Source organism: Anguilla anguilla, chromosome 1 (genome assembly GCF_013347855.1).
Source record: "Anguilla anguilla isolate fAngAng1 chromosome 1, fAngAng1.pri, whole genome shotgun sequence".
NCBI lineage: Eukaryota > Metazoa > Chordata > Actinopteri > Anguilliformes > Anguillidae > Anguilla > Anguilla anguilla.
In genome coordinates, this window is record NC_049201.1 from 7974885 (window position 1) to 8002747 (window position 27863).

Genomic DNA, 27863 nt, shown 5'->3' on the forward strand with positions numbered 1-27863 from the left:
AGAGCCACTTAACCCCCTCATTATGCAGCGGGTCAATTTGACCCATTTAAGTTTTAACGTACCTGAAATAATGGAAAACTTCTCACTCCCTTGGTGAAATTTTATGACTTTTACAAACTTTCCTTTGTCAAGCTTTCACAAGGTCATCTGACCTAGATGGTAGTATTTTTTCTTCACATCAGTCTAAATCAGTGCAGATTAAAAATGGTGTAGAACTGACATAACAGCAGAAATGGTGGATGTGGGAAATACACTAGGGTAGTGAAATGTTGGGGTGAAAAAAAACAAAACTCAGTTCGAAATATTTTTTTAAAGTCCTTTATCTATTGTAAACAGAAAACAAACATGGTCTCACTCAGGGGCAAAAGAACACATTAAATATAAAAGTAACCATGAAATCTCTCTCACCCCCAACCCTCTTAAAAAAAAAAAGAAAGAGATATCCGTTTAATCAAACCACTCATTTTATACAAAGTTTCTCCTTAAAGCAACCCCCCTCCCTCGATCCCTCCCCCCTGCTCAGCCACCGCAGCCCCCCCCCTCCCCCCCCCTCCCCCCCGAGACCGGCTCTTCATTTCCCTGCCTGCTGAGCCTGGCGACGCAGCAGCACGTAGATCTTCTCCTTGATCCAGTCCTTATTGTAGGGCTGGTATGTCTGTGTGTCCGCTCGATACCTGCAGGGAGGGAGGGAGGGAGGGGGGGGGGGGGGCACAGCCACGTCAGGCCTCGAGCACAGGGTGACCAGACGTCCCCGTTTTCCAGGGACAGCTCCCGTTTTTGGTGCCCTATCTATTTTCTTTTCTCCCGGGGAAGTAACTGAACAATCCGTGCTACTGATTGGCCAGACTGTCTTCACACCTGACTCCCAGGTAAAGGGAGGCTGGAAAACCAGCACGGCCCTCGAGCCCTTTGAAATCTGGTCACCTTACTCTAGCAGTGTTTCCTGTGCTCAACTCCATTTTTTTTTTTTTTTTTTTTTTACAAAGGAATTCCGTCCCGGCCTCAGCCTGTTGATCTAAGATGAGTGACAGCGGTCAAACGGAAAGCAGCCCGGGCTCCAGCCCAGGGGCGCCCTACAAGGGCTGATCCATCTCAAGGTTTCACGCCAACTTCTGTCCTTACTTATTTAACGGTCATTTGCATAATCGGATCCCCCCCCCGCCTGCCCCTCGATTGTACTCTCACAATTCAAGTGAGTAAGACCGCACCTCAACGAATACAACAAAATTACAAGATTACAGGTGATTGACAGATGCAGAGGATAAACGCGGCACAGAAGCTCAAACTTACACCAGGCAGCTGAGGTCTGCCAAGTCGTCAATGAAATCAAACAGCTGGCTGATGTCATACGTGATTGACGGGCTGTTCGGGTTCATCCTCTTCAGGTGTTCCTCATACATTTTACATACACCTGTAAGGGAGACACAAGTGCATGTGTGTACATTTTACATACACCTGTAAGGGAGACACAAGTGCATGTGTGTACATTTTACATACACCTGTAAGGGAGACACAAGTGCATGTGTGTACATTACGAGACATCCAAAGTACAGAGCAAGGCACTGGAGGGTTTATGCTGCTCTACTGGGAATCCCAAAATAAATAAAACCTCCGTCTGGGGCGACATAGCTCAGGAGGTAAGACTGATTGTCTGGCAGTCGGAGGGTTGCCGGTTCAAACCCTGCCCTGGGCGTGTCGAAGTGTCCTTGAGCAAGACACCTAACCCTTAACCCCTAACTGCTCTGGCGAATGAGAGGCATCAATTGTAAAGCACTTTGGATAAAAGCGCTATATAAATGCAGTCCATTTACCATTTGTTCCCACTGAACTCCACATACAACCAGTCTGCTCAACCAAGATGCTACAGACATGAACCAATGTAGGCTTCAACATCTAGCTTTCAGTAAGGCACATTTAAACCTTTCTGTCTATTTGGAACTACCTGTAGAAGAGCCAAGCAGGAGGCAAATTACTTTTTTTCCCACATAGTAAATTATTCACCCACTTGAAGCTGCAATTTCCTTTATCTTGAGTCAGAGAATCGCACTGTAGGGTATACTCACTCAAATTCAGCACAAATAATGTGTGTCTCGCAATTTCACAACAACTGTTCCACTGACCAGGATATGACGGTGGTGAGGGTACCTTTCCATTACCGTTTGGGAAATGCCCCCTCTTGGAGCAGCAGGGACACAAACGATGTGCTATATGTAAATTATATGCACCATCAGATGGCACACTAACTTACAGGGCCGTTTATCTTACAGATTCATAGGACAACCCTGTGTGAACTATTCCAGCGATTAGAGGCACGGTGCAGTGGAACAGGGTAGTACTATAATGGTTCCCCGCAGTTGGAGTTCTCTTACCTTCCATGCACTCGTTGACAGATTCATAATCAGCGTAGGTCCTCCCCTCTGGCCGCTTAGTCGGCTGGACCAGCAGAATTGTATGAGACTGCAAAACAATAAACAGTTGTTGCCAATCGTCGAGTACTGACAGGCCAATAAACGATATTAACATTACAAGAAACATTCGGCGACGTCGGTTTTTTATTTAATTTTTAATTTTTAAATCTTCTAGAAATGTCACCATCTATAAATATGAAGTGTGTCTCGAAGCGACGTCAATAACCTCCCCTAGGGGTAACTAGTTAGCCAACTAGCCATCTGGTTATTTCACCCAGCTACCTAAAATGACCAAACTATCACAGAGTTTAAAATAGATAAAATGGATAATAAAACTAAATCCCCATACACACTACTACTGGTTTCCCCAATTCCTTTCAAGGTTAGCAAGGTCCTGGACGGTGAGCCGAAGCAAGAGTTTGCTTAGTGCAAGCTGGCTATCGTGCGATCGCTAGCAGTGATGTTTGTTCATAGCTAACTAGGTAGCAATATGACGTTATTCATTTAAAAAATAAAAAGCCGATTTTAGCGCTGGCTTAATATATTTTATTATTAGATCGAATTGGATAGCTAGTAAATAGAAAGCCCGCTTGTGAACCGGTCGGCAAATGGCTTCATTTCAAGAAATACAACGTTACCCACGTTTGAAAAACAGCTAAGTTAGCTGGACTACCATCCCCCCAGAGAAGACGAACAAATGGGTCAGCTAACAAGTAAGCGGCTAACGAAAACGTCGAATCTCATCAGCGAGTTGTGTCGACCAATGATTAAATTGTGAGCTAGCTAGCTAAATAAAACATTACCAATTAGCCAATTGAACATTACCGCAGATTGCTTAACTGTTATATTATCAAGCATAACTATCCAGCAAGCGTACAGTTTCCAGCACAGGCCTAGCTAACGTAGCTAGCTGCTTTGCTACTGCCAGGCTGACAATACTAGGCTAGCTTGCTCACGTTAGCTAAGCGAACACTTTCCCAAGAAATTTCTGCTGCTCAAGCCGTTATATTTAAAACAAAAATATATAAAGAATCAAGTTTGATACCATGTCTTCAATAACTTCCACGGTAGTTGGCCTGAATGTATATTTTGCACCCTTTGAGTCGCGCTGAGACCCCTGTGGCAGAAAGACCGAGACTGCTGTCCTGCGTTCGTTGGTGGAGAAGCCTGGGAAACAAGACGACGGAAGAATAACTCCGGAAGTTGTAGACGATTGTCTTCTTCATTTCAAATTACATGTATAAAAGAGCCTTGGGGTACATTACTACCACCTATAGTACTGGATGGCAAAGCAAGAAACTGCTTATTGTTATTTTGCAATCTACTGTGCATCCAGACCCTCAAATTATGAAGCCGAACTTTCGTTTTACATGAGAAATTATAATGTTCTCATCACGGCTACTCAATCTCGTATTCCTTGCTGTAACTGCTCAGTTGTGCAGATCTTCAGTGGAGCAAAAAGTTTAGCTTTACAAAAACAGCATTTATCAGCACAATTGCTTTCTGTATATGATATATTTACATTTATATTTATACTTATTTTGTAAACACATTTACCTTTTAATAAATCCCATTTTGGAGACTATCCCAGAAATAAATACTTTCAAATGGTACAATTACTGCAATTTTACATTCTCCAATTGCCTTCAGAAAGCCACATATCACTACCTTTCTCAATAACCTGATGTTGATGATGTTTCATACCTGGACGCTACCAAGTAAATGGCTCTCTAATCTGTCACTGTGAGGTCGTGTACCCTCCAAGCCTCCAAAAGACAGACTGCATTAACTAGTCTATGTGAAGCCACTGCAATCCATTTGCACACATATGTGAAAGTTAGTAATGCAGTATTTAGTACCTTTAGGCCAATGGCCCTTCTAAATGTTAGATTTGGAGACCAATAACTGCGGAAATAAAAACGCCATTCGGAAATAAGTAATTCAGAAAAGTGTCATCTCAGCTTTTATTTTGAAATTGTCTGTGGCTAGTGTCTAGAAAACTAAGGCTTTTTTGACCTTAGTCTTCCACACACTCTGAGCTCTATGGTTGCTGGGAGGAGGAAGTACCTGGGCCGGATGTGAATTTATGGGTTTCTTCAAGTTGTAGTGAGTCTAAACAAATAAGAACAACAGTGCAGGATGAAAGTGTGTTAATATTTTCATATGGAGTTCTGAGTTTCTGTAAAATAACATTTAGGATATAAAAGAAAAAGCAAAACAACATAACGGAGCTTGCGGCGTAACGGGAAGCATAACGTAAGCATGAACGTTTTTTCTAACTGTGCCTGGCTAGCTAGCAACCGTTGATGGTTAGATAGCTTACGTTGGGTTAGCTTTATAAAACGATAACCTTTTCCTTTCTGAATGTTCGTAGTGATACCTTTCAATGTAGAAATCTAGTTAACTATCCTGCTAGAAGACAATATCGGTCTTTCGTAGCTAGGTTATTAGCTTGCTAAGTTGGATAAAATAGTAGTCTAGTAGAGTACCTCGTTAACATCTTATGTTAAGATTATATTGGAATGTCGCTCAGTAATGTGTGCTACAGCTAGCTGTTCATATTGATTGTTGGGTGTAAAATTATGCGTTTAGCAATTTAACCTCATAAAATACAAGTGCTGCGATTTGTGGGCCCATAAACTTAGTGGTGCAGTGGCTAATGTCACCGGGCACTAAGTTGAAGTGAAGCCTGTGTTTTGGTAACTTTTGGAAGCAATCTGAAGGTACTTCAGCGAAGCGAGTTTGTGAACTCTAACGTTACAGTTTAAATTGTTAATGCTATAATCCTATATTTTATGTGTTGCCAGCGTGCCCCGTAATATAGCTGCCCAATCTGTTCTCAGAAGTAGTTAAATTGGCGAACAACTACAGTATTAATGATTACGCTTGGTGTGATCTTTTTTACTAGCGTTTAATCCAACCGATCACTAGGGCTGTATTTTTTTATCTGATATGTCCAGGTCTGTAAAAAGTTAACTTTTTATTTTAAGTCATCAAAATAAAAAAAAGTTAACACAATTACTTAGTCATCTTTTGGATCAGGTTTATTAGTGACGAAGTCGTTCAAGGACTAAAATGCTCGAAACGTACACGTTTGACTTCCTACAATATATATATTTCATTTATATAAAAAATACAACCTTCCATATTTTTTCCTTAGATTTGATCGACTTGAACTCTATGTAAGAGGAAGAGGGGACTCATATGGCTGACGTAATGGAGATTTCTCAAAACAATGTGGTGAGTAACAGTCATTTCGGTGTGTTTGTGTGTGTGTGAGTGTGAGGAGACTTTGAAGTAAATAAAACCAAAAGCTTTATCTTAAGTGTGGTTTACGCAGAGCTAGACACAGGTGAGTTTAATGCTTAGGATTTGTTTTTCTCCAGGGGATGGGACAATCCCATGTTCACGTGTGATTGGCATCTTAGTGTGCTTGTTTTCCAATGAGTGAAAAGGATCAATCTATAATGCTTATAACGGTTCGAACACCCGTACTAACGTCCGCATAAATGCTGTCTTTGTGCCGTTATTTAAAAAAACAAAACAACTACATGATATTATATTCCCACACGTGTCTATTCGCTGTGGATTTAAGGTGTGGCTCAGAAACAAGGGGCAAGGTCCCTCCGTGGTGATTTTTATGTTTGAAGCAGTGCATCAGAGAGCGCAGTAAATGCACAATATCCGGCTGTTTCCTCATCATCTGCATGCCGGCTCTGCGTTTTCGTTGCTTTTGAAATCCAGAGTTTGTCGAGTCGCGGCGCGGTTTCAAAAGGAAGTGAACTTCCCCGTGCGCTCCGACGACAAGCGAGCCCCTCCCTGTCTTATCTGTGTCGGCTGAAATTACCTGTAGGTGAGACGCGCAGAGGACAGGTATGCGGAGGTTTTTATTGTAGCACCGTGCGCAGATGGAGTTCTCCTGTCTGGGCTCGCCCCTCTAGCTTTGGCGCTTGTGTCTTCTACCGCACAGGCTCATGGGATTGGACTCCCGGTGACACTGCCCAGGGAAAGAGTTATTGGCAGATTGGGATAACATGTCACAGCCTTCCATAATCCACACGCTGTAATGAGAGACATTTATTCCATCTTTGGGTTCATTGTTTGTTGGCAAAACATCAATATTATAAAACAAGAATCAATATTATTTAGGTTTCTTTTCTGAAATTGTGTTTTGACATCTGTAAGATACTTGGGGTGTGGACTTGGCACAGCTGGCTGATTTGCCCATAGGTGCTTGGAGAGGATGATGTCTGCAATAAAATAAATTCCTGCACGCTGTATTTCTTGAATGTTTCAATTATTTGTTGTCTTATTGGAAAGCTGCCAGTTTCAAAAGGACAAAATGAAAAAAACCAACAGCTCTTTCCAGTGTGGAAAGTCCATTTCAACATCCATGCGTTGAAATTGTAGGTTAACACTGCTGCTAGTTAGCTTTTTTTTTCTTCATGTTTCTGCGGCGACTCTTGTTTCCCAGCAACCGGGTGTGGGGACCGAGGCGACCCGGCGTCCTGAGGCCCGTGGCGCGGGAGGGCGGGGGAGGGGCGAGCCGGAACAGAACGGGCAGCCCCCCTCGGCGCGGGCCGACCCCGCCCCCGCCTCCGCCCCCGGCCAGGTCATCGACAGCGAGGAGGACGAGGACGAGGAGCTGACGCTGAAGTACGGCGCCAAGCACGTCATCATGCTCTTCGTCCCGGTCACGCTCTGCATGGTGGTCGTCGTGGCAACCATCAAGTCGGTCAGCTTCTACACGCAGAACGACGGCCAGCTGTGAGTCAGAGTGGCTTGGGGGGGGGGGGGTGTGGTGGGGGATGGGGGGGCTTGGATTGGGGTAGTGGGGGGGTGGGGTAAGAGGGAAGTACATAAATGTGTTTAGAAGAGGATTCAATTAACAGTTGAACGTCTGTGTAACGACAGATGATAATTTCCCCCAAATCTCCTTTAAGTGAGAGTTAGGCCGCTGTGTACTCCAGCGGTGTCCAGTCTTATCCCAGAAGGGCCGGTGTGGATGCAGGTTTGTTGTTTTAGCACAACACTGCAGCACCTGATTCAACTAGTTAACTAATCATGCTCTTCAGTCAAGACCATGATAAGCAGAATTAGGTGTCTTAGTGCTGAACAATAACAAAAACCTGGACCCACACCAGCGTTTTTCGGATAAGATTGGACACCCCTGTGCTCCTGTTCAAAATCAGATACACTACCGAGAGCAGAAGTGCACAACTCCAGTCCTGAAGTGTGGGTCTGTGTGCTGTTTCCCCCCCCCCCCCCCCCAACCAATTGCATCCGTTTTAGTTTCCTAACAGCTCTGTAAACTACACTCACACCCCTCCTGTGAACACAGTGTCCCCTCCCCTCCCCCCCCCGTTCACTCGTCCTCAGAGAAAGTAAAATGTAAGGAGTGCTCTGGATGAAAGTGTGTTTAAATGGCGGCGGTGATGTCATCACGCAGGATATACACACCCTTCCCGGAGGACACGGAGACGGTGGGGCAGCGGGCCCTGAACTCCATCCTGAACGCCGCCATCATGATCAGCGTCATCGTGGTCATGACCCTGGTGCTGGTGCTGCTCTACAAGTACCGCTGCTACAAGGTGCTGCGGTCCCGTTCGCTGTGTTGGCGCCACCTGCTGGCTGGAGGCCGTCAGGTCCACGGGTTGGGGAGGGACACTACTGGGATTTGGGGAGGGGGGGTGATTTTAGAGGGAAAAAAAGAAAGAAAAGTCCTCTGCTGCAGTTGATCTTTAAGATGAAATGGTCAAAGGCAATGGTACCGGCTCAGTGATACTTCATGGCCCTTATGTGTGATGCAACGCGAGGCCTTTGCTGCATGGTGTCCATGGTTACGACAGCAGGTTGTGCGCATCTTTTTTAATGTAGTTACTTCTATATGATAAAGAGCTAGGATAAAAAATGGATGTCATGCTGTGTTGTTCTGATGGGGCGTCTTCGTGGCTGGAACTGATTGCTGTTGCCCCCCCCCCCGTGCTGATGCCTGTGTTAAATTCCTGTTTCCTGTTCAGGTGATCCAAGGCTGGCTGTTTATCTCTTCCCTGCTGATGCTGTTCTTCTTCTCCTTCATCTACCTGGGGTTAGTGCACTTTTCTGTCCTGTGCTCCCTTTCTCCTTGTCTTTATCTTTTTCTTTATTGCAGTTAAAAAAAAAAAAAGTATAATAGTGAGTAGCCGACTAATACTGCTTAACTCTTCAGAGTATATCCTCTGTGTTACGAACGTTCAATGCATTTTTAATTATTACTATGAATTGTGTTTACCTTAAAAAAATTAAAACATTAACGTTTAATGAAAATTCTCACGATTAGCGGCACTTTGCATTAACATTCTCTAGAAATCTGCATTGCTGCTGTTACTGAAAAATTGCGTGCAGATCCTGCAATATGGAAATCTCCACCGCCTGCACCCCTTATAGACCGACATCGGCTGAACAGAGGAACAGTAATTTTGCGTAATCGCGCGGTGTTGTGTAGTTGTTGCTCGTGTGAGAGGTGGGGAGAGTGACGTCTGCGTTTGCGTTCCGGGCAGCGAGGTGTTTAAGACCTACAACGTGGCCATGGACTACATCACGGTGGCGGTGATCATCTGGAACTTCGGCGTGGTGGGCATGATCTGCATACACTGGAAGGGGCCCCTGCGGCTCCAGCAGGCCTACCTCATCATGATCAGCGCCCTCATGGCCCTCGTCTTCATCAAGTACCTGCCCCAGTGGACCTCCTGGCTCATCCTGGCCGTCATCTCCGTCTACGGTGAGCGCCTCCCGGACGGAGGGGCCGCCGGACGGGCTCCCCTCGCTCCTGTCCGGATGTGGCGGGGGGGGGGGGGGGGCAGGACGCTAGCTTTCTCGTCCGCCGGCCACAGTGGATGGCCCATCTCAAATTTTTTACCGGCCAATTTGACTGTTACTAGACAGCTTAGATATGTGGAATAGAGCAAGACCTCAAAGTGATGCGTGGTTACCCATCAAAGTGGCTGGTAGAGTGTACAAACATGCCAGCCGCAGATAAAATTTAACAGCTGGTGGCTGGGGTTCATTTCTTACTCTGGATGTGGTCTTCATACTTTCCATTGATGAAGCCACGGTCCTGCTAGCTGAGGGCTAAACCCTTCACTTGGGAATGATGAAGGGCAGAATCAGCCCATGGCAGATTTCACATGTGAATCACACAGTTTGAGCTTAGTAGTTGAGAAGATCTTAAAAGAAGGGAGGAAATTAGGAATTGGAGCATACGAACGAACTTTGGGAAGAGTCGGCTCCATAGAGCCTCTGAATTAAAGATAACTGTTTGGAGATGAACTGGAGAACAATTTAATGTATTTCTGCAAACATTTCCATTCCTAATATGCTACAGGTTTCAGTCTGTCAGTATGTTATTGCGAAATGCATAACCCTAATTTCAGTTAATGTTTGATTAGAGTAGGGTTAATCATACTCCTGGACAGTTCTGATACTTCATCAGTTGTTGGCCGCTTAGTTATTTGGCACGCTTGTCTTACATTTTGAGATATAGGGCATTTATTAAAGTTCTGTAGAATGATTAAATGCTGACACAAGTTAAACTGAAATCCTGGTGTGTTAGTTGGCTGAGCCAGGTTGTTGCCTTTTTAGGTGCTCGGGGAACAGCTGTAGAAGACTGCATGCCTCATAACCGTGTCAAATATGACACGAACGCTGCGAAGGGTCGCTGACCTGTCCAAAAGTGCATTTTTGACAGCTGTTTCGGGCGTGGCCGTGACCCTGCTGTGCTAGAAAATCTTTTCTTGTCTACCTGATGGGTTTTACCTGACGCCGCTGTAACGTTGTCCCCCTGCGTGCTGTTCCCCTCCAGACCTGCTGGCGGTGCTGTGCCCCAAGGGACCGCTCCGTATCCTAGTGGAGACGGCGCAGGAGAGGAACGAGCCCATCTTCCCCGCTCTCATCTATTCCTGTGAGTCTCCTCCCTCCAACTTTTTCACACACACGCACACACGCTACCTGGTGCCTGCAGGTTGTCCACGAGCACGTCACTGTTCTAGAACCTTCCGAGTTGAACCGACTCAGTGGTTGAGGGGCTCTTGTACCTAACTGACGTTTTTAGACATTGGCCCAACGAGCAGGACCTTTTCAGATCCTGCCCCTCTCCCTCTCCATGTTCAGTGTGATCTCAGATCCCAGAGTGGCTAAAATAAAGGGGTACCAAAGATCTCTCTCTCTCCGTCTCTCTCTCTCCCTCCTTTCAGCGACCATGGTGTGGCTCGTTGGCATGGCAGACAGTGGAGAGAGCGGGAAGAACAACGCCTCCAGCTCCGCGGACACTGAGAACCTGGGTGAGTGGGAGAGAAATACGCTCCCATCCCAGGCTGGGGAGCGAGCTCTGAAGTTATGGGGAAAACAGAGTGCCCTAACCCTAACTCCTTCAGTTCACTGTTACTGCAGATTCTTTCAGTTCATGTTGTTCATCCTAAACCAGGGCTGCGCAGTTCCTGTTTCTGGAGATCTACCCGTCCTGTTGCTTTTCACTCCAACCCAAATGTGGCACACCTGATTCTACTAATTAGCAGCTGAACCAGATCTCTAGCTGTTGAACGAGGTGTGCCTCGTTAGGGTTTGAGTGCAAGCCTACAGTAAATGGACTGCATTTATATAGCGCTTTTATCGAAAGCGCTTTACAATTGATGCCTCTCATTCGCCAGAGCAGTTAGGGGTTAGGTGTCTTGCTCAAGGACACTTCGACACGCCCAGGGCGGGGTTTGAACCGGCAACCCTCCGACTGCCAGACAATCGGTCTTACCTCCTGAGCTATGTCGCCCCTACACAGGACAGTAGATCTACAGGAACAGGGTTGGGCTGCCGTGTCCGAAATGGTGACTGTGCTTCAGTGTGCGAGAAGCCTTTACTGATTGCCGAGACGCCTGGGGCAGCACTCTTATTTTGGTCATGTGATTCTTCGCAGCCCCAGCCCCAGCCCCTGCCCCTGCCCCAGAACCTGCCCCTGCTACCGCCCCAGCCTCAGGCCCGCCCCTGGCCCAGCAGGGGGAGGACGACGGGGGCTTCACGTCGGACTGGGTGGGGCATCAGCAGCAGCAGCTGGGCCCTCTGCAGTCCACCGACGAGACGCGGCGCACCGTCCAGCAGCTGCCCTCCGCTCGCCCGCCCGCCGAGGACGACGAAGAGAGTGAGTGCCGTGCCGTGCCGAGACGTGCCGAGCCGTGCTGAGCCGTGCCAGGCCGAGCTGGGCTGTGCCAGGCCGGGCCAAACTTCCTCTGCCATTCACTTTGTATCCCTTTAATTTCATTATGGCTTACAGGCTTTTAGCAGACACTTATCCAGAGGGACTTACGCAACTTTTAAAATTATTTTATTATTTTTTATATACAAAAATGCCCTTATGAATGAAGAGGGGCTTCGAAAAGGAACGGCATAATTGGCAGAGATAGAAAATGGGCGCGGTTTGATCTGGCCTTACAATAACAGGCTCCGCCCACAGAGTGCAGACTCCACCCTTTTTTAGCGCGAATTCCCACAGGGATCGATTTGCAACCTTTCGTCTCCTAATTGAATTCGTTTATTTGGTTTTTGTTTCTGTCGTCAGTCTCCTCTGAGGGCTTGCGGGGACTGTTGCTTGTGCCAGTGCGGAACATGTCTGGTGCAGGACCTCAGGCCATAATGAAAAACAAAAACTAGGGGATAAGGAGTCATTTGTGAAAAGTACTGGGTTTCAGTCCTTCGGCCTCTCCCATTGCATCCCATAAGTATGGGGTAGACTGCGAAATTTGTAGGGTAATTATGGGGGGGGGGGGGGGAGAAAAAACACGGTGGGTGGGTGGGTGGGGTGGAGGAGAGAGAGGGAAAGACAGAGCGAGCGAGAGAGAGAGAGAAAAAAGAGAGCGAGTAACAGAGTGAGTGACACGGAGGCACTGGAGGAAGCAGATGTGTGTGTTATTGTGATGCGGTTCGGTGTTCGCCCCCCCATGTGCACTGATGCCTGTTACCGTGCGCCTGCTGGCGGTTCCCGCTCGTTGAAAGTGTGAGCGGCAGGCTACTGAGCACGCTCTGTTTGTGCGTTCTCAGGGGGCGTGAAGCTGGGCCTGGGGGACTTCATCTTCTACAGCATGCTGGTGGGCAAGGCGTCGGCCACCGCCAGCGGGGACTGGAACACTACGCTGGCCTGCTTCGTTGCCATCCTGATTGTGAGTGACGCCTTTCTCCCCATCGCCGCCGCCGCCGCCGCCACCGCCCTCCTCCCGTTTTCATCACAGTAACCACCTCATCATCACTTCTCCTCAACATACTCTGCTCTCTCCACTCACCCTGCCCCCCCCCCCCCCCCAGATTTAACACCCCCCCCCCACCTCAGGCACCCCCTTTCATCACAGCCCACTCCTCCATTACATCCCATTCTGTTGGACGATTTAGTCGCAGAAACACTCGTTTAGATTACAAACCTTTACTCGCTCTCCATTATGAGTAAAAAGAAAAAAAGTCAGGATTAGAGATAGTTATGACATCAGGAGTAACTGTTTAATCCTTCCTCTCCCCGTGTTGTCTTTTCCCCTCCAGGGCCTGTGTCTCACCCTGCTCCTCCTGGCCATCTTTAAGAAGGCCCTCCCCGCTCTCCCCATCTCCATCACCTTCGGCCTTGTTTTCTACTTTGCCACGGACAACCTGGTCCGGCCCTTCATGGACCAGCTGGCCCTGCACCAGTTCTACATATAGCAGGGTACTGCCCCCCCCCCCTCCCCTCCTCTTCCCCGCTCCCCCACTCCTCTACCCTCGCGCTCCAGCTGATTCCACCAATGGGGGCTCCTGCTTTTAGGCCCTGAAACTGTCACCCTTCATCATTGGGGTTCACTGGGAGATGAGGGGTACCCGGGGTACCCACCCACCCCCTCCTCACCACTTTCTGGACTGAACTGGACTAAAAAAAAAAATTTTTGTTGTATAATTTTTGTGTTTGTATGCGTGCGTGTGCGCGTGTGCGTATGTGTGTGTGGAAAGGACTTTTGTTTCGCGAGTAACTTTTCCTCCAGTTTTGAGTCTTAACCACGATTTCCGATTTATTTTGTGATATTTGTTTTTGTTTCTCATCTCCTTTTTGAAGCTTGGTGTGCATCCACTCTTGAGAGGTTTGTGATCTTTCCCTGCCTCCATCTCGATTGGGGCTTAGCAGTGTGAGAGGACCTCTAAACGCAGCGCTGAGCTGAGAGAGCTGTGCGTGCGTTTGTGTGTTCACTCATCACAAAGCAACTAAAGGGATGGAAAGAAACGAGCAGGATTAAATCCTTCAGCCATCTTACAGAAACACTTCGTTATTTGTCTTTTCTGGGAAAACAAGAGAGCATCATCATAGGTTGTGAGCCACGGTTGTCCGAGAGGCAGAATCGGCTTCCTCCTCCATGGCCTGGAAATGTCTATTGAGTACCCCCCCTAACGCTGAGCAGCATTAGGGCTATTTAAAGCCTGAAATTAAGGTAATTAGAACCGCAAGAGTAAGGAGCCTACAGCACAAAAATTTGAACCACAGGACTAGTTTGTGATGGACTGGACGTTTGGAGAACGTCTTGAGTGTCGCGTCTAAGAACTCGTGCACTTGGTAGTGCCCACTGTCTGAGACCTCACTGGCTTTGTCCCGGTTTTCAGAAGGATTCAAGACTTCCTTGTTGCCTCAAAGCTGAATGGTTACGCGCACGTGTCTGTGCTCCATGTTTAGATTCGGCTGGTTTTCACAACTCCTTCTGTGCTTTTGGAAAACCACAAAGGAGGCTTTGACACTTTTGGGGATTTGGGGCTGGGAGGGCAGATAATGTGGCATCTTGTATAAATACTCTTCAAGAGATTTGAGGGGGATGGGGGGGTGGGGGGTGGGTTTTAGGGTTTTTTTGTTTAATGGAAGACTGAATTGTGCCTGCCTGTAGTTCCGTTGTACCTCCCTCCTGCAGAGCAGTTACTCTCTCTCCCCTTTTCATTTCAAATTTTTGAGATGTACACCCGCTCCCCCCCCTTCCCACCTCCTCTAAATCAATGAGTCTCGGTGAGTTTCTGTTTTTGTAAGTTGTTGAAAGACTGTTAAAAAATAAAGGAGATGCATGAGCAGTACCCTCTCTCTGCACCATTTAAACCGGTTCCATGCACTTGTGTGTATTTTGTGTCCATTACTTTTTGTCTGCATGTCCATTAGTCTTCAGTTGCTTACATGTGTGTATGTTTCTTTTCTATGTGATGAGTCTTTAACCTTGTTCTTTAGCCACTCTAATATTGCCTCTAAACAGTTACTCCTCTGCAAACAAGGTAAGTTATCAGTCTCTCTGCATAATTAATGCCTAAATTGCTGTTCCTTGTGTAAGTGCCCTGGTTTTTTTTTTTGGGGACCCTGAATGTTTGGTGGGCGATTGCGTCACTTTTGCAAAAAATTTGTCTTGTTTGTTCTTCCCATTTCTATCGATCACTGTTGTTACTTTCAGGAGTAAAAGCGGACTGCATGGCCAGCTTTTAAGCACGGCCTGTTTAATTTATTACATATCTGCGATGCGTTTCTTGTGCATTTTTAAACAAGGACAGCATTGTCTTTTTCCTTTTGTTCACTGGCATTCCATGAAGCCCACCTTGTGGTTTGACGCAATAGAGCAGTCGGGACAGTGGGATCGTTGTAGGAATTCCGTGGAAGACTGGTGCGCAAGCGCTCTGTGCCGGCCCGATCCCCTCTGCCAGCTGGCTAACAGCGTGTGACTGGCACGCTGCCTAGAACTCTGAAGGCATGCCCATCGCCATGGGGACGGCTCGGCCTTTCACCGGGAACGACTGTGACGCTCCGAGGTGACTGATTGAGGTACTTGGCTTTCGCCGTGCTTTCAAATTACAGTGGCCCCGTAAGCGCCCTCCCACCTGAAAAAAGGTAATTGAGGGTCAAAGTGTGTGTGTGTGTGTGTACAGATAAGAGCAATTATATGAGTGCAAGAGCAGTGTGCACCATCCATTGGACTGCACCTATGCAGACAACCACTGTGAAGTTATTAGAGGAATTCACTTCTCTGCTGGGGTCACTTTGGGCCCAAGTGGAGAAAAAGGAAACGTGGTTACCCGTTCAGTTGATTGTTAAGAAATACTATTAGTCCGTTGCGCCTTGTTTGGGAATGGATGCATCAAATTTAAGTCCTTGGTGCTTGCATACCAGGCAGCTAAGGGGTCAGCACCAGGGTACATTCAGAGGATCATCAGACCCTACACACCAGCCAGACCTCTCCGTTCTGCCACCTCTGGACGCTTGGCACCTCCCCCTCTTCGCGTCTGCACTTCCCGCTCCCGTCTCCTGTCTGTCCTGGCCCCTCGCTGGTGGAATGACCTCCCCGTGACGGTCAGAACAGCAGAGAATCTCACCACTTTCAAACGCAGACTGAAGACTCATCTCTTCAGGCTGCACCTCTCCCCACCCCTCCCTAGCCTATAGTTCAGCTCACTGTACCTAGCTAGGATAATTTGATTATGTTAGTGTATCTGGCAGGATTGTTTTTGTATGATTAGGTGTGATTCCAGTGCTAGTTTGTACTTGGTAGGATTCTTGCTTGCTGAACAAGCTTACTCTACAGGGTTGGAGTCCTGATCGATGTGGTCACTTCTGGCACTACGATCCTTACTTCACTCTAGTGTTTCTTTTGCGCCTCTACATCATGAAACCTATGCACTTGTTGTACGTCGCTCTGGATAAGAGCGTCTGCTAAATGCCTATAATGTAATGTAATGTAATGTGGCCATTGCTTCTTTCAGATTAGATTAGCCTTTATTGTCTCCCTTAGGAGAAATTTGTCTTGGGCGTTCGAGAGACACAGGTGACGTATACATGTATAATCAACTACAGTTAACTCTTTGTGATTAATGATGTAATCATACGTGTAAGGGATGGAAAGGGGAAGTGGTTAACCGTCCTTCAGCTTGCTCACTCGTCCTGTAGAGGCAGTCCGGGTCATGGGGTGGTCTTGGCTGCCCTGTCTGCAAGGGCAGCTCCCACGAAGGGAGAACTGAGCGTAAGGAAATGGGAGGGGCTAGCATGGGGATAACGTGCTGCTGAATCGTTTGGGCAGAATCCTGCGTGTGGAGTCCTGTGTCTCCCTGTCCCTCCGTTTTTGTCGCGGTAGCCTGTCTGTCCTGGTGGCCCTTCTCTAAACGCGGTCCCCCTGGCAGATGTGTGTGGAGAACAACGAGGAGGAGGAGGAGGATGAGGAGGAGGAAGGGCAGGTGAGGAGCAGGGGGCTGGACTTTTTCAGAAGCGAAGCTGCTTGGTTGCAGCTTGGTGGCCCTTTGTGATGGATGAGTCCTCACCAGTCTTTTCGTGCATTCAGTGCTTGTGTACTTTGGGGCGAACTGCTCCCCTTCTCAGTGTGTACAGTTGGGGCATTCGCCAGCGAGGGGCGCATTAAGAGCGTGAGAACCCCAGAGCTGACCGAAAAAAGTTGGGGTCCAGCTGGACGAAAGGCACGAAAACGGCACAGGAGTTCTCCCAAACAGCTGCAGGACGTCCCGTGATTGCCACTGACGCAAAGAAGAAGGAGCAGCCAGACGCTTTGAAGACCCGCTCTTAGACTTCAGGGTGAGGAAGGGTGGGATGGGACGGGACGGGATGGTGGTTTCTTGTCGTAGGGCGGCTTATGTTTTTGGGTTAGGGCCTCTGGAAGAGGACGTAGAGGGGGGGATAAGAAGGAATGTCTGTGGTAGATTGATAGAGGGAGAGACTGGGCTAGAGGTGGCGCATTGACGCAGAAAAGGTTTTGAGTGTTGTGGTAAGGCTTTAAAACTTCAAAATGTCCGGTTGGGAATAATGACGGTGGCGCGAAGCAGGAAGTTGTTCTGAGGAGGCGGATGTGGAGGGTTGAGGTTTTAGCATTTTTAAAAAACGGGGCACCAAAGTAAACATGGTGAACAGTAAGTAGGGGAGTGGAGCAATTATGCAGTACATTACATTACATTACAGGCATTTGGCAGACGCTCTTATCCAGAGTGACGTACAACAAAGTGTATAACCATAACCAGGGCTAGAGGTGGCAGTATTTGGTATTTGGTATCAGCCAGAATGTCTTCGGTCAGAATCATAAAGAGTTGGCCTGATTGACTGCATTTAACATCGGAGCACCGTGATTTCGGATTTTGTACCACCAGACCATTTGACCACTCTCAGAACTCAAGGTATAGTGGAGGTATATTGTTCTTTAACAAACAAATTTCACAGATGTACCCTGAAAGTACAATAATGTTCTAAGTACATTTTTCTAGCAAGAAAAAGCGCTAATTAATTATGTAATGTTGACTAGGGGTATACTTTTATCTACCTATATGGTACCAAAAGTAACAATGGTTAATATATTTTTAGGCAGTTTTTCATAACTTTATTTCTGAGAGTGCAGAGTTTCAGAAAATCTACCCAAAAGGTAGTTTGGTTTGAATAGCGGTGACCCAAAGCCCACCCCCCCCTAGAATGTAGTATTAGTGTATTACACGCGTATCATCGCCTGTACATAAAATGTATTACTAATTATTAGCCAAAATTCCCAATGGGCTCCTACCCAGGTACAGTCAAGCCTGTGAATCCATGGATTGATAACACAAGGGAAGAACACAAAAATTGAGCTAATAATGAGTAATACACTTTACTTGTAGTCAGTAATATGCGTTCAATACACTGCTAGGACTGCATTTTACTTTGCCACAGGATATAAGTGCTTAACAAAACGTAAGAAAGATTCCACTGAATTCAGTTTTAGGCCTACTTGTCTAGCGCTTTTCCAGACACTCATAAAGACAGGAAATAAAGAATACAAAAATGGGTCATCCAGGACAGACTTACTCACACACTCACCTGGTATCCTCACGCAGAGATGGCGTGTATCAAGTGACACCTCAAAAGTCGCGGGTGGTAGAACCATTTTTCTTTCTGTACTCTGGAGTGCATTCCAGGCTCCGGGTTGAAAGATGACCGTTAAAACTGTCTGGAGTTTGAAACTTGAAACGGGTTTTCCATCTACGCGCGCATCCTGTTTCTATTTAGGCTACCTTAATCTAATTTTCGCTAACATCACTTATCGATATGTCAAAACTGTACAACGAGGGGTATGCATAGTGTAAATGAAAGAACCACTTTCCACATACCATACGGTTTTCTCTAATCATTCGGTTTTTTATTTTTTATTTTTTAAAAACCTTCTAAAGAAGACCGTAAATTTGGGCCTCAATGTTCCCAAACACTCCCACCGCTTACAGGGAATGGGAGGTCACTCTGGAAACATGCTGTATCGGGTAGCATTCGCATAGACTCTTGCGTGTTTCACAACTGAAATCCAGACTGACCACTTTATTTAATAGGCGATGTTGTGTTTTTGTGTAATTATCTATGTTTTGTATGGTTAGTGGTAATGTGTTGCTCGAATTCTGAGAAAAGCCTTTGCGCATATGCCCCCCGCATGTCGTCTACCCACTGAGCAGATAAAAGACTTAGAAAACTTAGACTGTTCGCTTTCTACTCATGCTATGAGTTGTAGTAACTTCGTTTTGTTCTTAGTGTAGTGATTTCAGTAGATATTCACGTCTCTAGCGAATAATTCACACCACTGCGGGATGCAACTTCTGCTTCAAATTCATCATCGGGTCGCGTCTTTTTTTCCTAAACTATTATTCCCAGTTCTGATCAATTAATGCATCTGTTTGTTATTTTGTATTTTACCGGTTACGTATTTATTTCACTGAATCGGTTTAGCACAACATGTCTCTTTATGGAATGCATGTGTTTTTTCAATTAGGAAAGTTTCCGCGACGTTAGTTGTCCCGTGGATGACTTTTACTCAATCACAGTTTGAAAAAGGGGTGATGGATGGAGGCTATATAGGCTACAATGATCCTTGTGATTAAGCCCCTTTTCATCCGCAGTCTAATCATAACCAAAAATGTATAACGCGAGCGTATTTGTAGGAATTTGGCGGTAGCCTACCCTACTGCAAACACTGTCATGTTGAACAATGAATTTTAAATCCACAGTCGTCGTCCGGAAGGCACCGGCGCACACAACTATAAAACTTTAAACAATTTAAATTACACTGATGAGACTCCAAATGCCCACATTGCTTTCATTACCCAATGTAATTGCCCAGGGCAAGCTGTGGTTGGCTGGGTGGCGCAGAGGAGGGTTATCTTCCCAGCAGTGCTCCTCGAACTCTGTTTCCTGTCGTGCAGAAACGGAGAAAGGCGCTATTGGGACACTCCGCTAGCTTGGTAGTATATAATGCAGATCATCAAGGAGATTTCCAGTCGAAGGAGTTAAGAGTAACTTGACGCCTCTTGCTCATTCTCGACAGTTCTGAGCGAATAGCTAGCGTATCCTGTGATAAGCAGTATTGGACTAGCAGTCGCATTGTTGGGACTCGCCAGGTGCTCGGTGTGCCGGAGGACCTCGTAGTGGGGTAAGAATTTTATTTACCGAATTAAGTGCCTGGAGATTTTAGCATTTCCAGCATTTGACTAAATGGCAGGTGGGGAAGACTTGTATTAATCAATTGAGCGCGCAAGCAATATAGTTTTAGTGTAGCCTAAATATTTAATAACCGCCAATTTCCCAATGCGTTGCTTTGAGGCACTCAGATTGTACATTTGAACACCAATGTAGGCTACACGTGAACTGTCAAGCCTCGCAGTACCATAATTTTTTATAAACCATTAATTTCGTTTAAAATTGATACGTCTGGATATACTCGATGCATAGAGTTGATTTGCTCATAACCTTTGCAACGTTTGTGAAGTAAAACGTTTTAGCCATAGCAAGCTCGTAATTGCCATTTCTACCACCCCTTGTCTGATTGAAGCGTGACAGGTTGTCATTTCTACCTGTTTCTGAGAAACCGCTCCAACGACCACAAAGTTTGAGGAAACCATTAGCCTACATTTACAGAAAGTAGTTTACATAGAAATTGAACATGTGTAAGAATGATATAATTTCACAGTATGCACGCTATTTGAAATTAAAAGCCAAACATTATGTGCATATAATTTCCACATTGGTTGTATTACTAAAAGTAATAATTTCATGAGAATCACAAGTGCTGGAATCGTGATGAAAAGCGCATTCGAATTTCGTAATCGGAATCTAGAGTTTTCTGTTCGCTGAATCCCGTTACATAAAGCAGCGTTCAATTAAACACCATTGTTGATACGCGAGGTGCTGCTGTTGCCCCACAACAGCGCGTTCGCACAAACAAGCCATTATTCAAGCAAGAATATCCGCTTAATATAACAATTACGATTATATAATAACCACACTCATGTAAAGACAGTATTATTAATATTGAACTAATGGAGAGTGTTCCTTTAGTGCAGTTGTGGGTAGATTTTGTTCATGTATTTCCCGAAATTCCCTGAATTTCCCAGCATGCTTTCCAGAAGTGGATGCATGAGTATTCCTGGGAAAGTACAGGAACAAGCCCGTTAATTTGCCGAGGTTCACTTCTGCGTGTTGAATCACTGCACTGCGAACTGTTCACACCAACACCTCTTGGTAATGAGACCCAGGAAAAAAAAAAAAAAAAAAAAAACTTTTGCGGAGCTGTTTGGCCTGGAGCACTGACACCGGTGACGAGCTTTAAGTGGGTGCAGTTATGAGTAGTCGCCTCTGTCTGCTCGGGGGGCCTCTTGCCCCATCCTCCCTGACTTCCTGTCTGCGCTCGGGGTCATCCTCTACCTCCGCCCCCCCCCACTCTGTGTACACCCCTTACCCCTCTGTCTAGGGTTTCGGGCAGTTCCGGTACTCCCATTCCCTGGAGCAGGATATCTGTTCCTTGATAACGGTCAAAACGAACAAATAGGCAAGGCTTTTGACCTGATGTATGGTGTAGATTTGGGGTTTTAATTAATCAGTTAATTGCGGGTGGGGTGGGGGGGGGCATGTGGTTTCTGTAAGCCCTGTTGCGGATGTACTTAGTCCAGTGGAGGAACCCACCCCCCCCCCCCCCCCCCCAGCACAGTCAGGTTGGATTCGGTATGCAAATGAGCCATGTGCTGGGGATTAGAAAGTTCTCACGCTGACAAGATCTGTTTCAAATAAAAGTATGTGCACAGTGGCGGCGCCATGACAACAGGCAGACTTGGAAGAGGAAGTTGAATGAGTTCAGAGATTTTTTGATTTAATGTTTTGCTTTCTCACACTGAATCTGTCTGCCTTTATTTATTTATTTATTTATTTTTAGCAAACATGAAGCTCCTGTTGGTTTTGGCCTTTGTGCAGCTGTTCCCTGTACCAGCACTCTTTGTAAGTACAGCATGGTATCTCTTTCACTGGTAAACTTTTGTATATTGTTTTTTAAAAATTTTATTTCTCCACCCTGGTAATGAACCTCTTCCGTTCAGATCGTTGTCGGGTCAAAATGCTGTTTTGTAAATTTTTTTGTTGCTGTTTCCATCAGCACACAAGTCTGCGTACAAATGATCCGTGCATCCGTATTATATTTCCCAACAGTAATTGATGTAACATGGTAGTAGAGGGAGATAGTATGTGTGTGCGTGTGTTAGTGTGTGTGTGTGTGTGTGTGTGTGTAAAATCTATGCAAACAATATAACAAGCTAAAAAAAACTAGCATTTCCCCTCAGCAATTCTGACACAGCCCACTGTGCTTATCACCGGTTTTGATCGCAGATTGTGTGTCAAGTGTGTATGTTAACACAGAAGATCGGTGTTCTCCCTGGTCAAGGGTCACCACGGTGACGGGTGGGTTCGCCTTAAACGACGCCCCTCGCGAACCTTAAATCAGAACGCGCAGTCAGTCGACAGGCGGGACGTTTGAGCGCATGGGCGTCCTCGCGCGCGACGGTGCGGTTGAAGGTGATTGTTTTTTTTTGTGTGTGTGTGTGTGTGTGTGTGTGTGTGTGTGTGTGTGTGTGTGTGTGTGTGTGTGTGTGTGTGTGTGTGTGTGTGGGTGTGTGTGTGTGTGTGTGTGTGTGTGTGTGTGTGTGTGTGTGTGTGTGTGTGTGTGTGTGTGTGTGTGTGTGTGTGCGTGCAGTTTCAGGACGGCAGACAGCATGCCGGGGATTACTGGGAGGACTGGGGGCCCTGGGGCGACTGCAGCCGCAGCTGCGGGAGCGGAGTCACCGTCCGCCTGCGCAGATGCATCAGCCAGAGGTAACCCGCCATGAGCGCCGTTCCGCCTCCACAGGTGTGAACTTGATCCGGGGGGGGGGGGGGGGGGGGGGGGTGTCTATGCTGATGTGTTCTTGATGTGTACTATATTTTATACTTTTGGTGCACTTGGAGCATAATTAACGTCTGTGTGATTCTGCTTTTAAGGACGCTGAAGTGTAGTGTACTATTCTTTTTTTTTTTCCACTTGGGGAGCCTTGCCTGCTTCCTCGTTATTTTTTTATTTTATTTTTTTTTGAAGCCCTGGTAAAGTGCGGTGATGTCACGGCTCAGAATGTAGTCAGAATGATTGGCCTGTACGTGTGGAAATATGTTGGGCACTAATAATGGAAGTACTGTGTACTTTAATGTATTTAAATAGCTTAAGTATAGTATAAGTAATTATATACCATTTGGAAAGAAAATAATGAATGGGAGTAACTTGGTTGTGAATTGCATTTTTTATGTTGCTTATGTATTTATCCTCATTTGAACAGACCTGGGAGATGTTTGTTATTGCGTGTGCATACGAGTGCGCTGTTTTAACACTAACTGGCGCATACTTACTTTCCGTCTCTTTTGTAAATGTCCATTTTCGGTCGCGAAAATCTGACGCGGCTCTCCGGTGGAGCTGCGCGGTAGACGCGCACATAAAAAAGAAAGAATTACGGCAGCTGTGACCTCTTGTTGACCTCGAGTCGAGTACAGCGTGTATGTGACGACAGGGCTGGGCCCACCTTATCGCAGCTCTGACAGAAAACGACAACTCGTCTGACCTGCGTTTGCGCAACGCTCTTCCCCGTCGCCCCCAGAAGTCTTCGCCTGCGTATCGCTGTCCTCAGGGCTTCGCTTGCAGTGAACTTTCAGTGGGCGGGACCTCATTTAAATAAAATCCTGAATGGGATTTCGGCTCTCCGAATCGGGCGTTGCCGCTACACGTGAAGCTACCTGGGGACGCGCACGGAACTCTGTGTGCGTTGCCTGAACAGGAGAGGAAAGTTATGGATTTGGAGACGTTACTCAGCGCTATTGTTGTCCTGGTTTGTGTGCGCCGGGAACTTGCACTGTTTCTTAAACTGTTGAGACTAGGGCTGCCCAACCCTGTTTCTGGAGATTCTACATGTAGGTTTTCATTTTAGCCCTAATTTGGCGCACCTGATTGAACAATTTAAGCTCAATGAGGTTTCTAGTTGTTGAATGGGGTGTGCTTTGTTAAGGTTGGAGTGAAAACCTACAGGACGGTAGATCTCCAGGAACAAGGTTGGGCAGCTCTGGTTTGGACTAAGCCACACTTAATTTATTTTTTACCAAATGTGCGCCTCAGTGAAATGATATTGACTTTTTTTTTGAAGGAATTTCAAGTGTGATGTTGGCATTTAAATTTCATTACATAGCATATCCTGAATTAGTACAAAAGTCGAGAACTTCAGGGTGGGGGTGAGAGAGAGAACCTAAAATGCAGTTGGAAGAGGTGGGCTTTCAGATAGCCAACGACTCTTCTTCCTTATCGTTTTTTTTGGAAAGTTGGTTTCCCCCACTCTTGGGCCAGTGCAGGCAGGCAGGCATCCTGACTGGGCGAATCGAGAGCCAGTCGTCGCCTGGAGGTTGCTGTGAAGAGAGATGTGGCCAACGTGTCGGCGTGTTTTTTTTTTTTTTAGAACTGATCGGAGGAATGACAGAGCCGTTGCGTTCGCTGCCCTATAGGCTCGTATCGCGGTTTTGAAGCTCGATGCGAGCTGCAACAAGTAACCGGCGAAATCGGAGGAGGAGGGTTGTGATATGAGCGTGCGCGGGGGGACTGTAAACAAGTCTCGCGGCTGAGGTCTGTAGTGGCCGCAGGCGTTTAGTGGTACAAGCGGGGAGACCGGCAAGAAGGGAATCGCAGGAGTCCAGGCGTGAATGTTATTTATTTATTTTTATTTAACCTTTATTTAACCAGGTAAAAGTGATTGAGAACAAATTCTCATTTACAACGCTTGACGTGGCCAAGAAGGCATGCGTCAATCAAAAAACATGCAAACATGTTTGCATAAAAAAAAAAAGTTCACCACAGTACATTTACAGAGATAAAACAGAAATAAAAAGACAGAAAATTGCATTCAATTTGGTACGGGGCTGTCGACAGTAGCAAAGAGATGGGGATTAGCATGTGCAGTTGTCAGTAAATGTGTTGTGTAAAAGTAATGTAACAGGACCTGGACAATGAGATGTAGAAATTAGGGAAAGTGTGGATTCTTCAGATGTTCCATGGAAAGAACCTACACACCTGACTCGCTGCCGCTACAGGGAGAGAAAAGGAGAGTCGGTTACCTTGCGTTTCCCTTTGGTCGCTTGCAGAGGCAGAGCTCTGTGCGAGCTCTCCTGTAGCATCTAGGAATAAACAGTTTCAATAAGCAAAAATACAAAACACAGTACAATGCACAGTTAAAGGACTTTGAAGCGATGATGTTGATTATGAACTGTTTATTGAACAAGGATATTACAACTCCTTGAAGAAGGAGGTAGTGGTGGGGGGAGGTAGGCTAGGAAAAAAATCCAGGCTAGGGAAAAGCTGTGTTGTGTGACTGGTTCTGAAAGTGTGTTCATAAATCTGTAAGGCTGAGAGAGAATTCACTCTCTGTCTCTCGTTCTGTGTGTGTGTGTGTGCATATATATCTCTCTCTGTCTCTCTCTCTCTTTCTCTCTCCCCCTCTCCCTCTCTCTCTCTAAGGGGTGCCCTAGAGAGACTCCAAGGGGTACCCTATGCTGTTCATACAGTGTGTGTGGTCATAAATCAGTGTGCTAGATTCCAGGTGGCATGTTCCCTCTTGCGCTGTGCAGTATGAAGTGCAGTTGCAAGGCAGGTGAGTGCATGAGTGTGTTCATCCACACGCAGACCCCGGTGGGTTCCGCACCCTTAAAGGACTGGATGAGCCACGACGGCATCTGACCTCACTATGTGTCACGCTCCTGCCTGTCTGTCTCCTGGTCTGCTGCTGAACTGGGGCGACATAGCTCAGGAGGTAAGAGCGGTTTGTCTGGCAGTCGGAGGGTTGCCGGTTCGATCCCCCGCCCTGGGAGTGTCGAAGTGCCCCGGGGCAAGACTCCTAACCCCTAATTGCTCCCAACGAGCTGATTGGCACCTTGCATGGCAGCCTTTCACCGTTGGTGTGTGAGTGTGTGTGTGAATGGGTGAATGAGAGACATCAATTTGTAAAGCGCTTTAGATAAAAGCGCTATATAAATGCAGTCCATTTACCATTTACCGTCTGTAGAAAATGGATCTGTCTACTCTTCATATTCTCCAGAGACCCAGTGATTCATATAGTCTACGTATTTGTTTTGGTGTATGGGAACCAATGAAATACTCTCAAAAAGTGCAAACCCTGCCTTCTGGTCATATTGGCAGGCTCAATTACACCGGGCAAGATCAAAAGAGTGCAGAAAAGTATTTGAATCCAAAACAAATACGTATTTGACCCAGGTCTGTAGTCTAATTTGCTGAAACCTATGCTACAAGGGACTTTCGGTAAAAATAAAATAATATTTTTTAAAATATTTTCACCAAAACATGTTTTTGTCATCCAAGACACCTTGTTTTATTAAAAAATAAAAACAATAAAAACTGAAGTGCTTTTTAACATTTTTTTTTTTTGCTGGGTCTCATGAGGCTGTGGCATCTGTTCAGGGTTTGTCTCTGTGTGTCAACACAGAAAGCGTGTCACACTTGGATAGTCTGCCAGGCTGTTTTTTTTTGTTGTTTTTTTTCCTCTCCTCACTCGTTCGTGGCAATGTTCTGATGAGGCCTTGACAGTTTAAGTTGTGTGGTTTGGAAAGGTGTGTTAATTTTTCTAAGTATTCAAAATATTGTACGGGTATGCACATGTACTACGCATTGCTGAGTGTCTTAGTCAGAATCAATCAACGTAACAACAGTTGTAGATGACAGAGAATTTATCATAGAACATAGGCCCTTTGTACACAGATTTTTATAAATCTTAAATGGTTCCAAGTACTGAAGTATTGAAGATCACAGTGCATGAAACAGGATTGGCGATTGGCTTGTTCTGTGCCCCGTTTCCTTGTACAGAAAAGGAATTTGACGATTCAAGTCTCGAGTCGTATCGTTCGAACGTGGAAATCAGAAAAAAGGGTCCTCCAAAACTATTTCTCCCAGCATGCCCAAAACAAACGGGCTCTGTCTTCGGGGCTGAGAATTTATCAAATTATTCGATGATCTGCTGACAGCTTCATTACCAACTTGGTACAAGATGTGCAGCAGCTGCAGCTGCTCGGCTTTAGGTTGCACAGGCGCTAACATCTGGGAAAGCCAAAGGAGTCCCCCCACGCCCCCCCCCCCCCCAAACGTAGGACCGACCTGTGTGGGCTACATTTCAGGGATGTAGGAAGGGCATAATTGCTGATAATAACGCTGACCAGACATTATAAAAACCAAAACATTTAGTCATTTCTTTGCTAGTCTTTTTAAGTGCCTTACTGGCTTTACAGTAGCTTAACCTGTACAGGTTTGAATGGTCTGCTTCTGAGTGTATAATATAGGAGAAGGAGAAGCTGCAGGTAAATGCCGGTTCTGATCGCTAATCTCCGACATTCAGCAGCGACGGTGCCCCTGTGCCGTGAGTGGGACCTGCAGCCCGAGTCACTGATGCGGATCAAGTCGGTTGGGTTGTGAATGTGGAGGATGGTCTGCAGAAGACCGTACTGCTCATCGGGTGGCAGCCATCTTAGCGCTGTGTCCGCGCGTTTGTCTTTAGACACGTGCACACTTCTCATGAACCGCGGGCGGCTGTACGTTGATATCAGGTGTGAACGTGCGGCGACTGCTTCGGCTAGATCAGGTGATCTGTCTGTCAGTGGGGAGCTTGCACTTTATATGGTACATGTTTTTTTTTTTAAATCTCTTCCGAATTTTGTTGTTGTCCGCGTTGCTAGATTTCACTCAAATTTACCCAACCCTTTGGTCATTGACATACATACATGTGTATCAACTGCCCCTGGGTTCACATCCTGTTTGATCACCATTCTGATTGTATGAATGTAACACTGGCTACTCATGTGTTTAAATTTGTGGGACAGAGAAATTGGATGGACAATTACTATCACTGGCATAGGCAACCATCAAACCTCAGAGGAATGTTCACAATGGAAAAGGTCTTATGTATGCGAGTTGCCACTGGTTGTATTGTGCAATTTTGGAACCATTTTGCCAATGGCAAATGGCAGTTAGCTTGATGTTACATTGCATTTATCTACTTACCGTGCATTTATGTTAAGGGGGGCATACACATCCATTGAAATCATGCTCCAATGTTCTCGTTATAAAA

General features: G+C 46.2%; 3 protein-coding genes across 6 annotated transcripts in view; 2 read left to right on the top strand and 1 right to left on the bottom strand.

Moving 5' to 3' along the window:
* Positions 1 to 549: 549 nt before the first annotated feature.
* Positions 550 to 3611, bottom strand: erh (ERH mRNA splicing and mitosis factor). The gene is made up of 4 exons (XM_035382703.1): positions 3454 to 3611; positions 2370 to 2457; positions 1291 to 1411; positions 550 to 674 (listed from the first exon to the last, which is right to left on the bottom strand). Exons 1-4 carry the CDS (start codon positions 3454 to 3456, stop codon positions 572 to 574), a joined length of 315 nt encoding a protein of 104 aa, XP_035238594.1. The 5' UTR covers positions 3457 to 3611; the 3' UTR covers positions 550 to 571.
* Positions 3612 to 4434: 823 nt separating this feature from the next.
* On the top strand, positions 4435 to 14522 carry psen1 (presenilin 1). 4 transcript variants are annotated; one of them, XM_035382661.1, is made up of 11 exons: positions 4435 to 4664; positions 5569 to 5648; positions 6883 to 7175; positions 7858 to 7999; positions 8429 to 8496; positions 8948 to 9168; positions 10249 to 10347; positions 10640 to 10726; positions 11353 to 11574; positions 12471 to 12589; positions 12960 to 14522. In XM_035382661.1, the coding sequence occupies exons 2-11, from the start codon at positions 5613 to 5615 to the stop codon at positions 13113 to 13115; spliced, it is 1443 nt and encodes a 480-aa protein (XP_035238552.1). In that variant the 5' UTR covers positions 4435 to 4664; positions 5569 to 5612; the 3' UTR covers positions 13116 to 14522. The 4 variants fall into 4 exon arrangements, with proteins under 4 accessions (XP_035238552.1, XP_035238570.1, XP_035238580.1 ...); XM_035382679.1 differs by having other exon boundaries at positions 11359 to 11574; XM_035382689.1 differs by having other exon boundaries at positions 11365 to 11574.
* A 4995-nt stretch (positions 14523 to 19517) lies between these two features.
* Positions 19518 to 27863, top strand: part of LOC118237206 (papilin-like) — a 36388-nt gene continuing 28042 nt past the window's right edge. Inside the window, exons 1-3 of the mRNA XM_035435704.1 lie at positions 19518 to 19837; positions 21614 to 21675; positions 22424 to 22542. Coding sequence (XP_035291595.1) covers positions 21619 to 21675; positions 22424 to 22542 — 176 coding nt within the window. The 5' untranslated portion in view covers positions 19518 to 19837; positions 21614 to 21618. The remainder of the gene's footprint in view (positions 19838 to 21613; positions 21676 to 22423; positions 22543 to 27863) is intronic.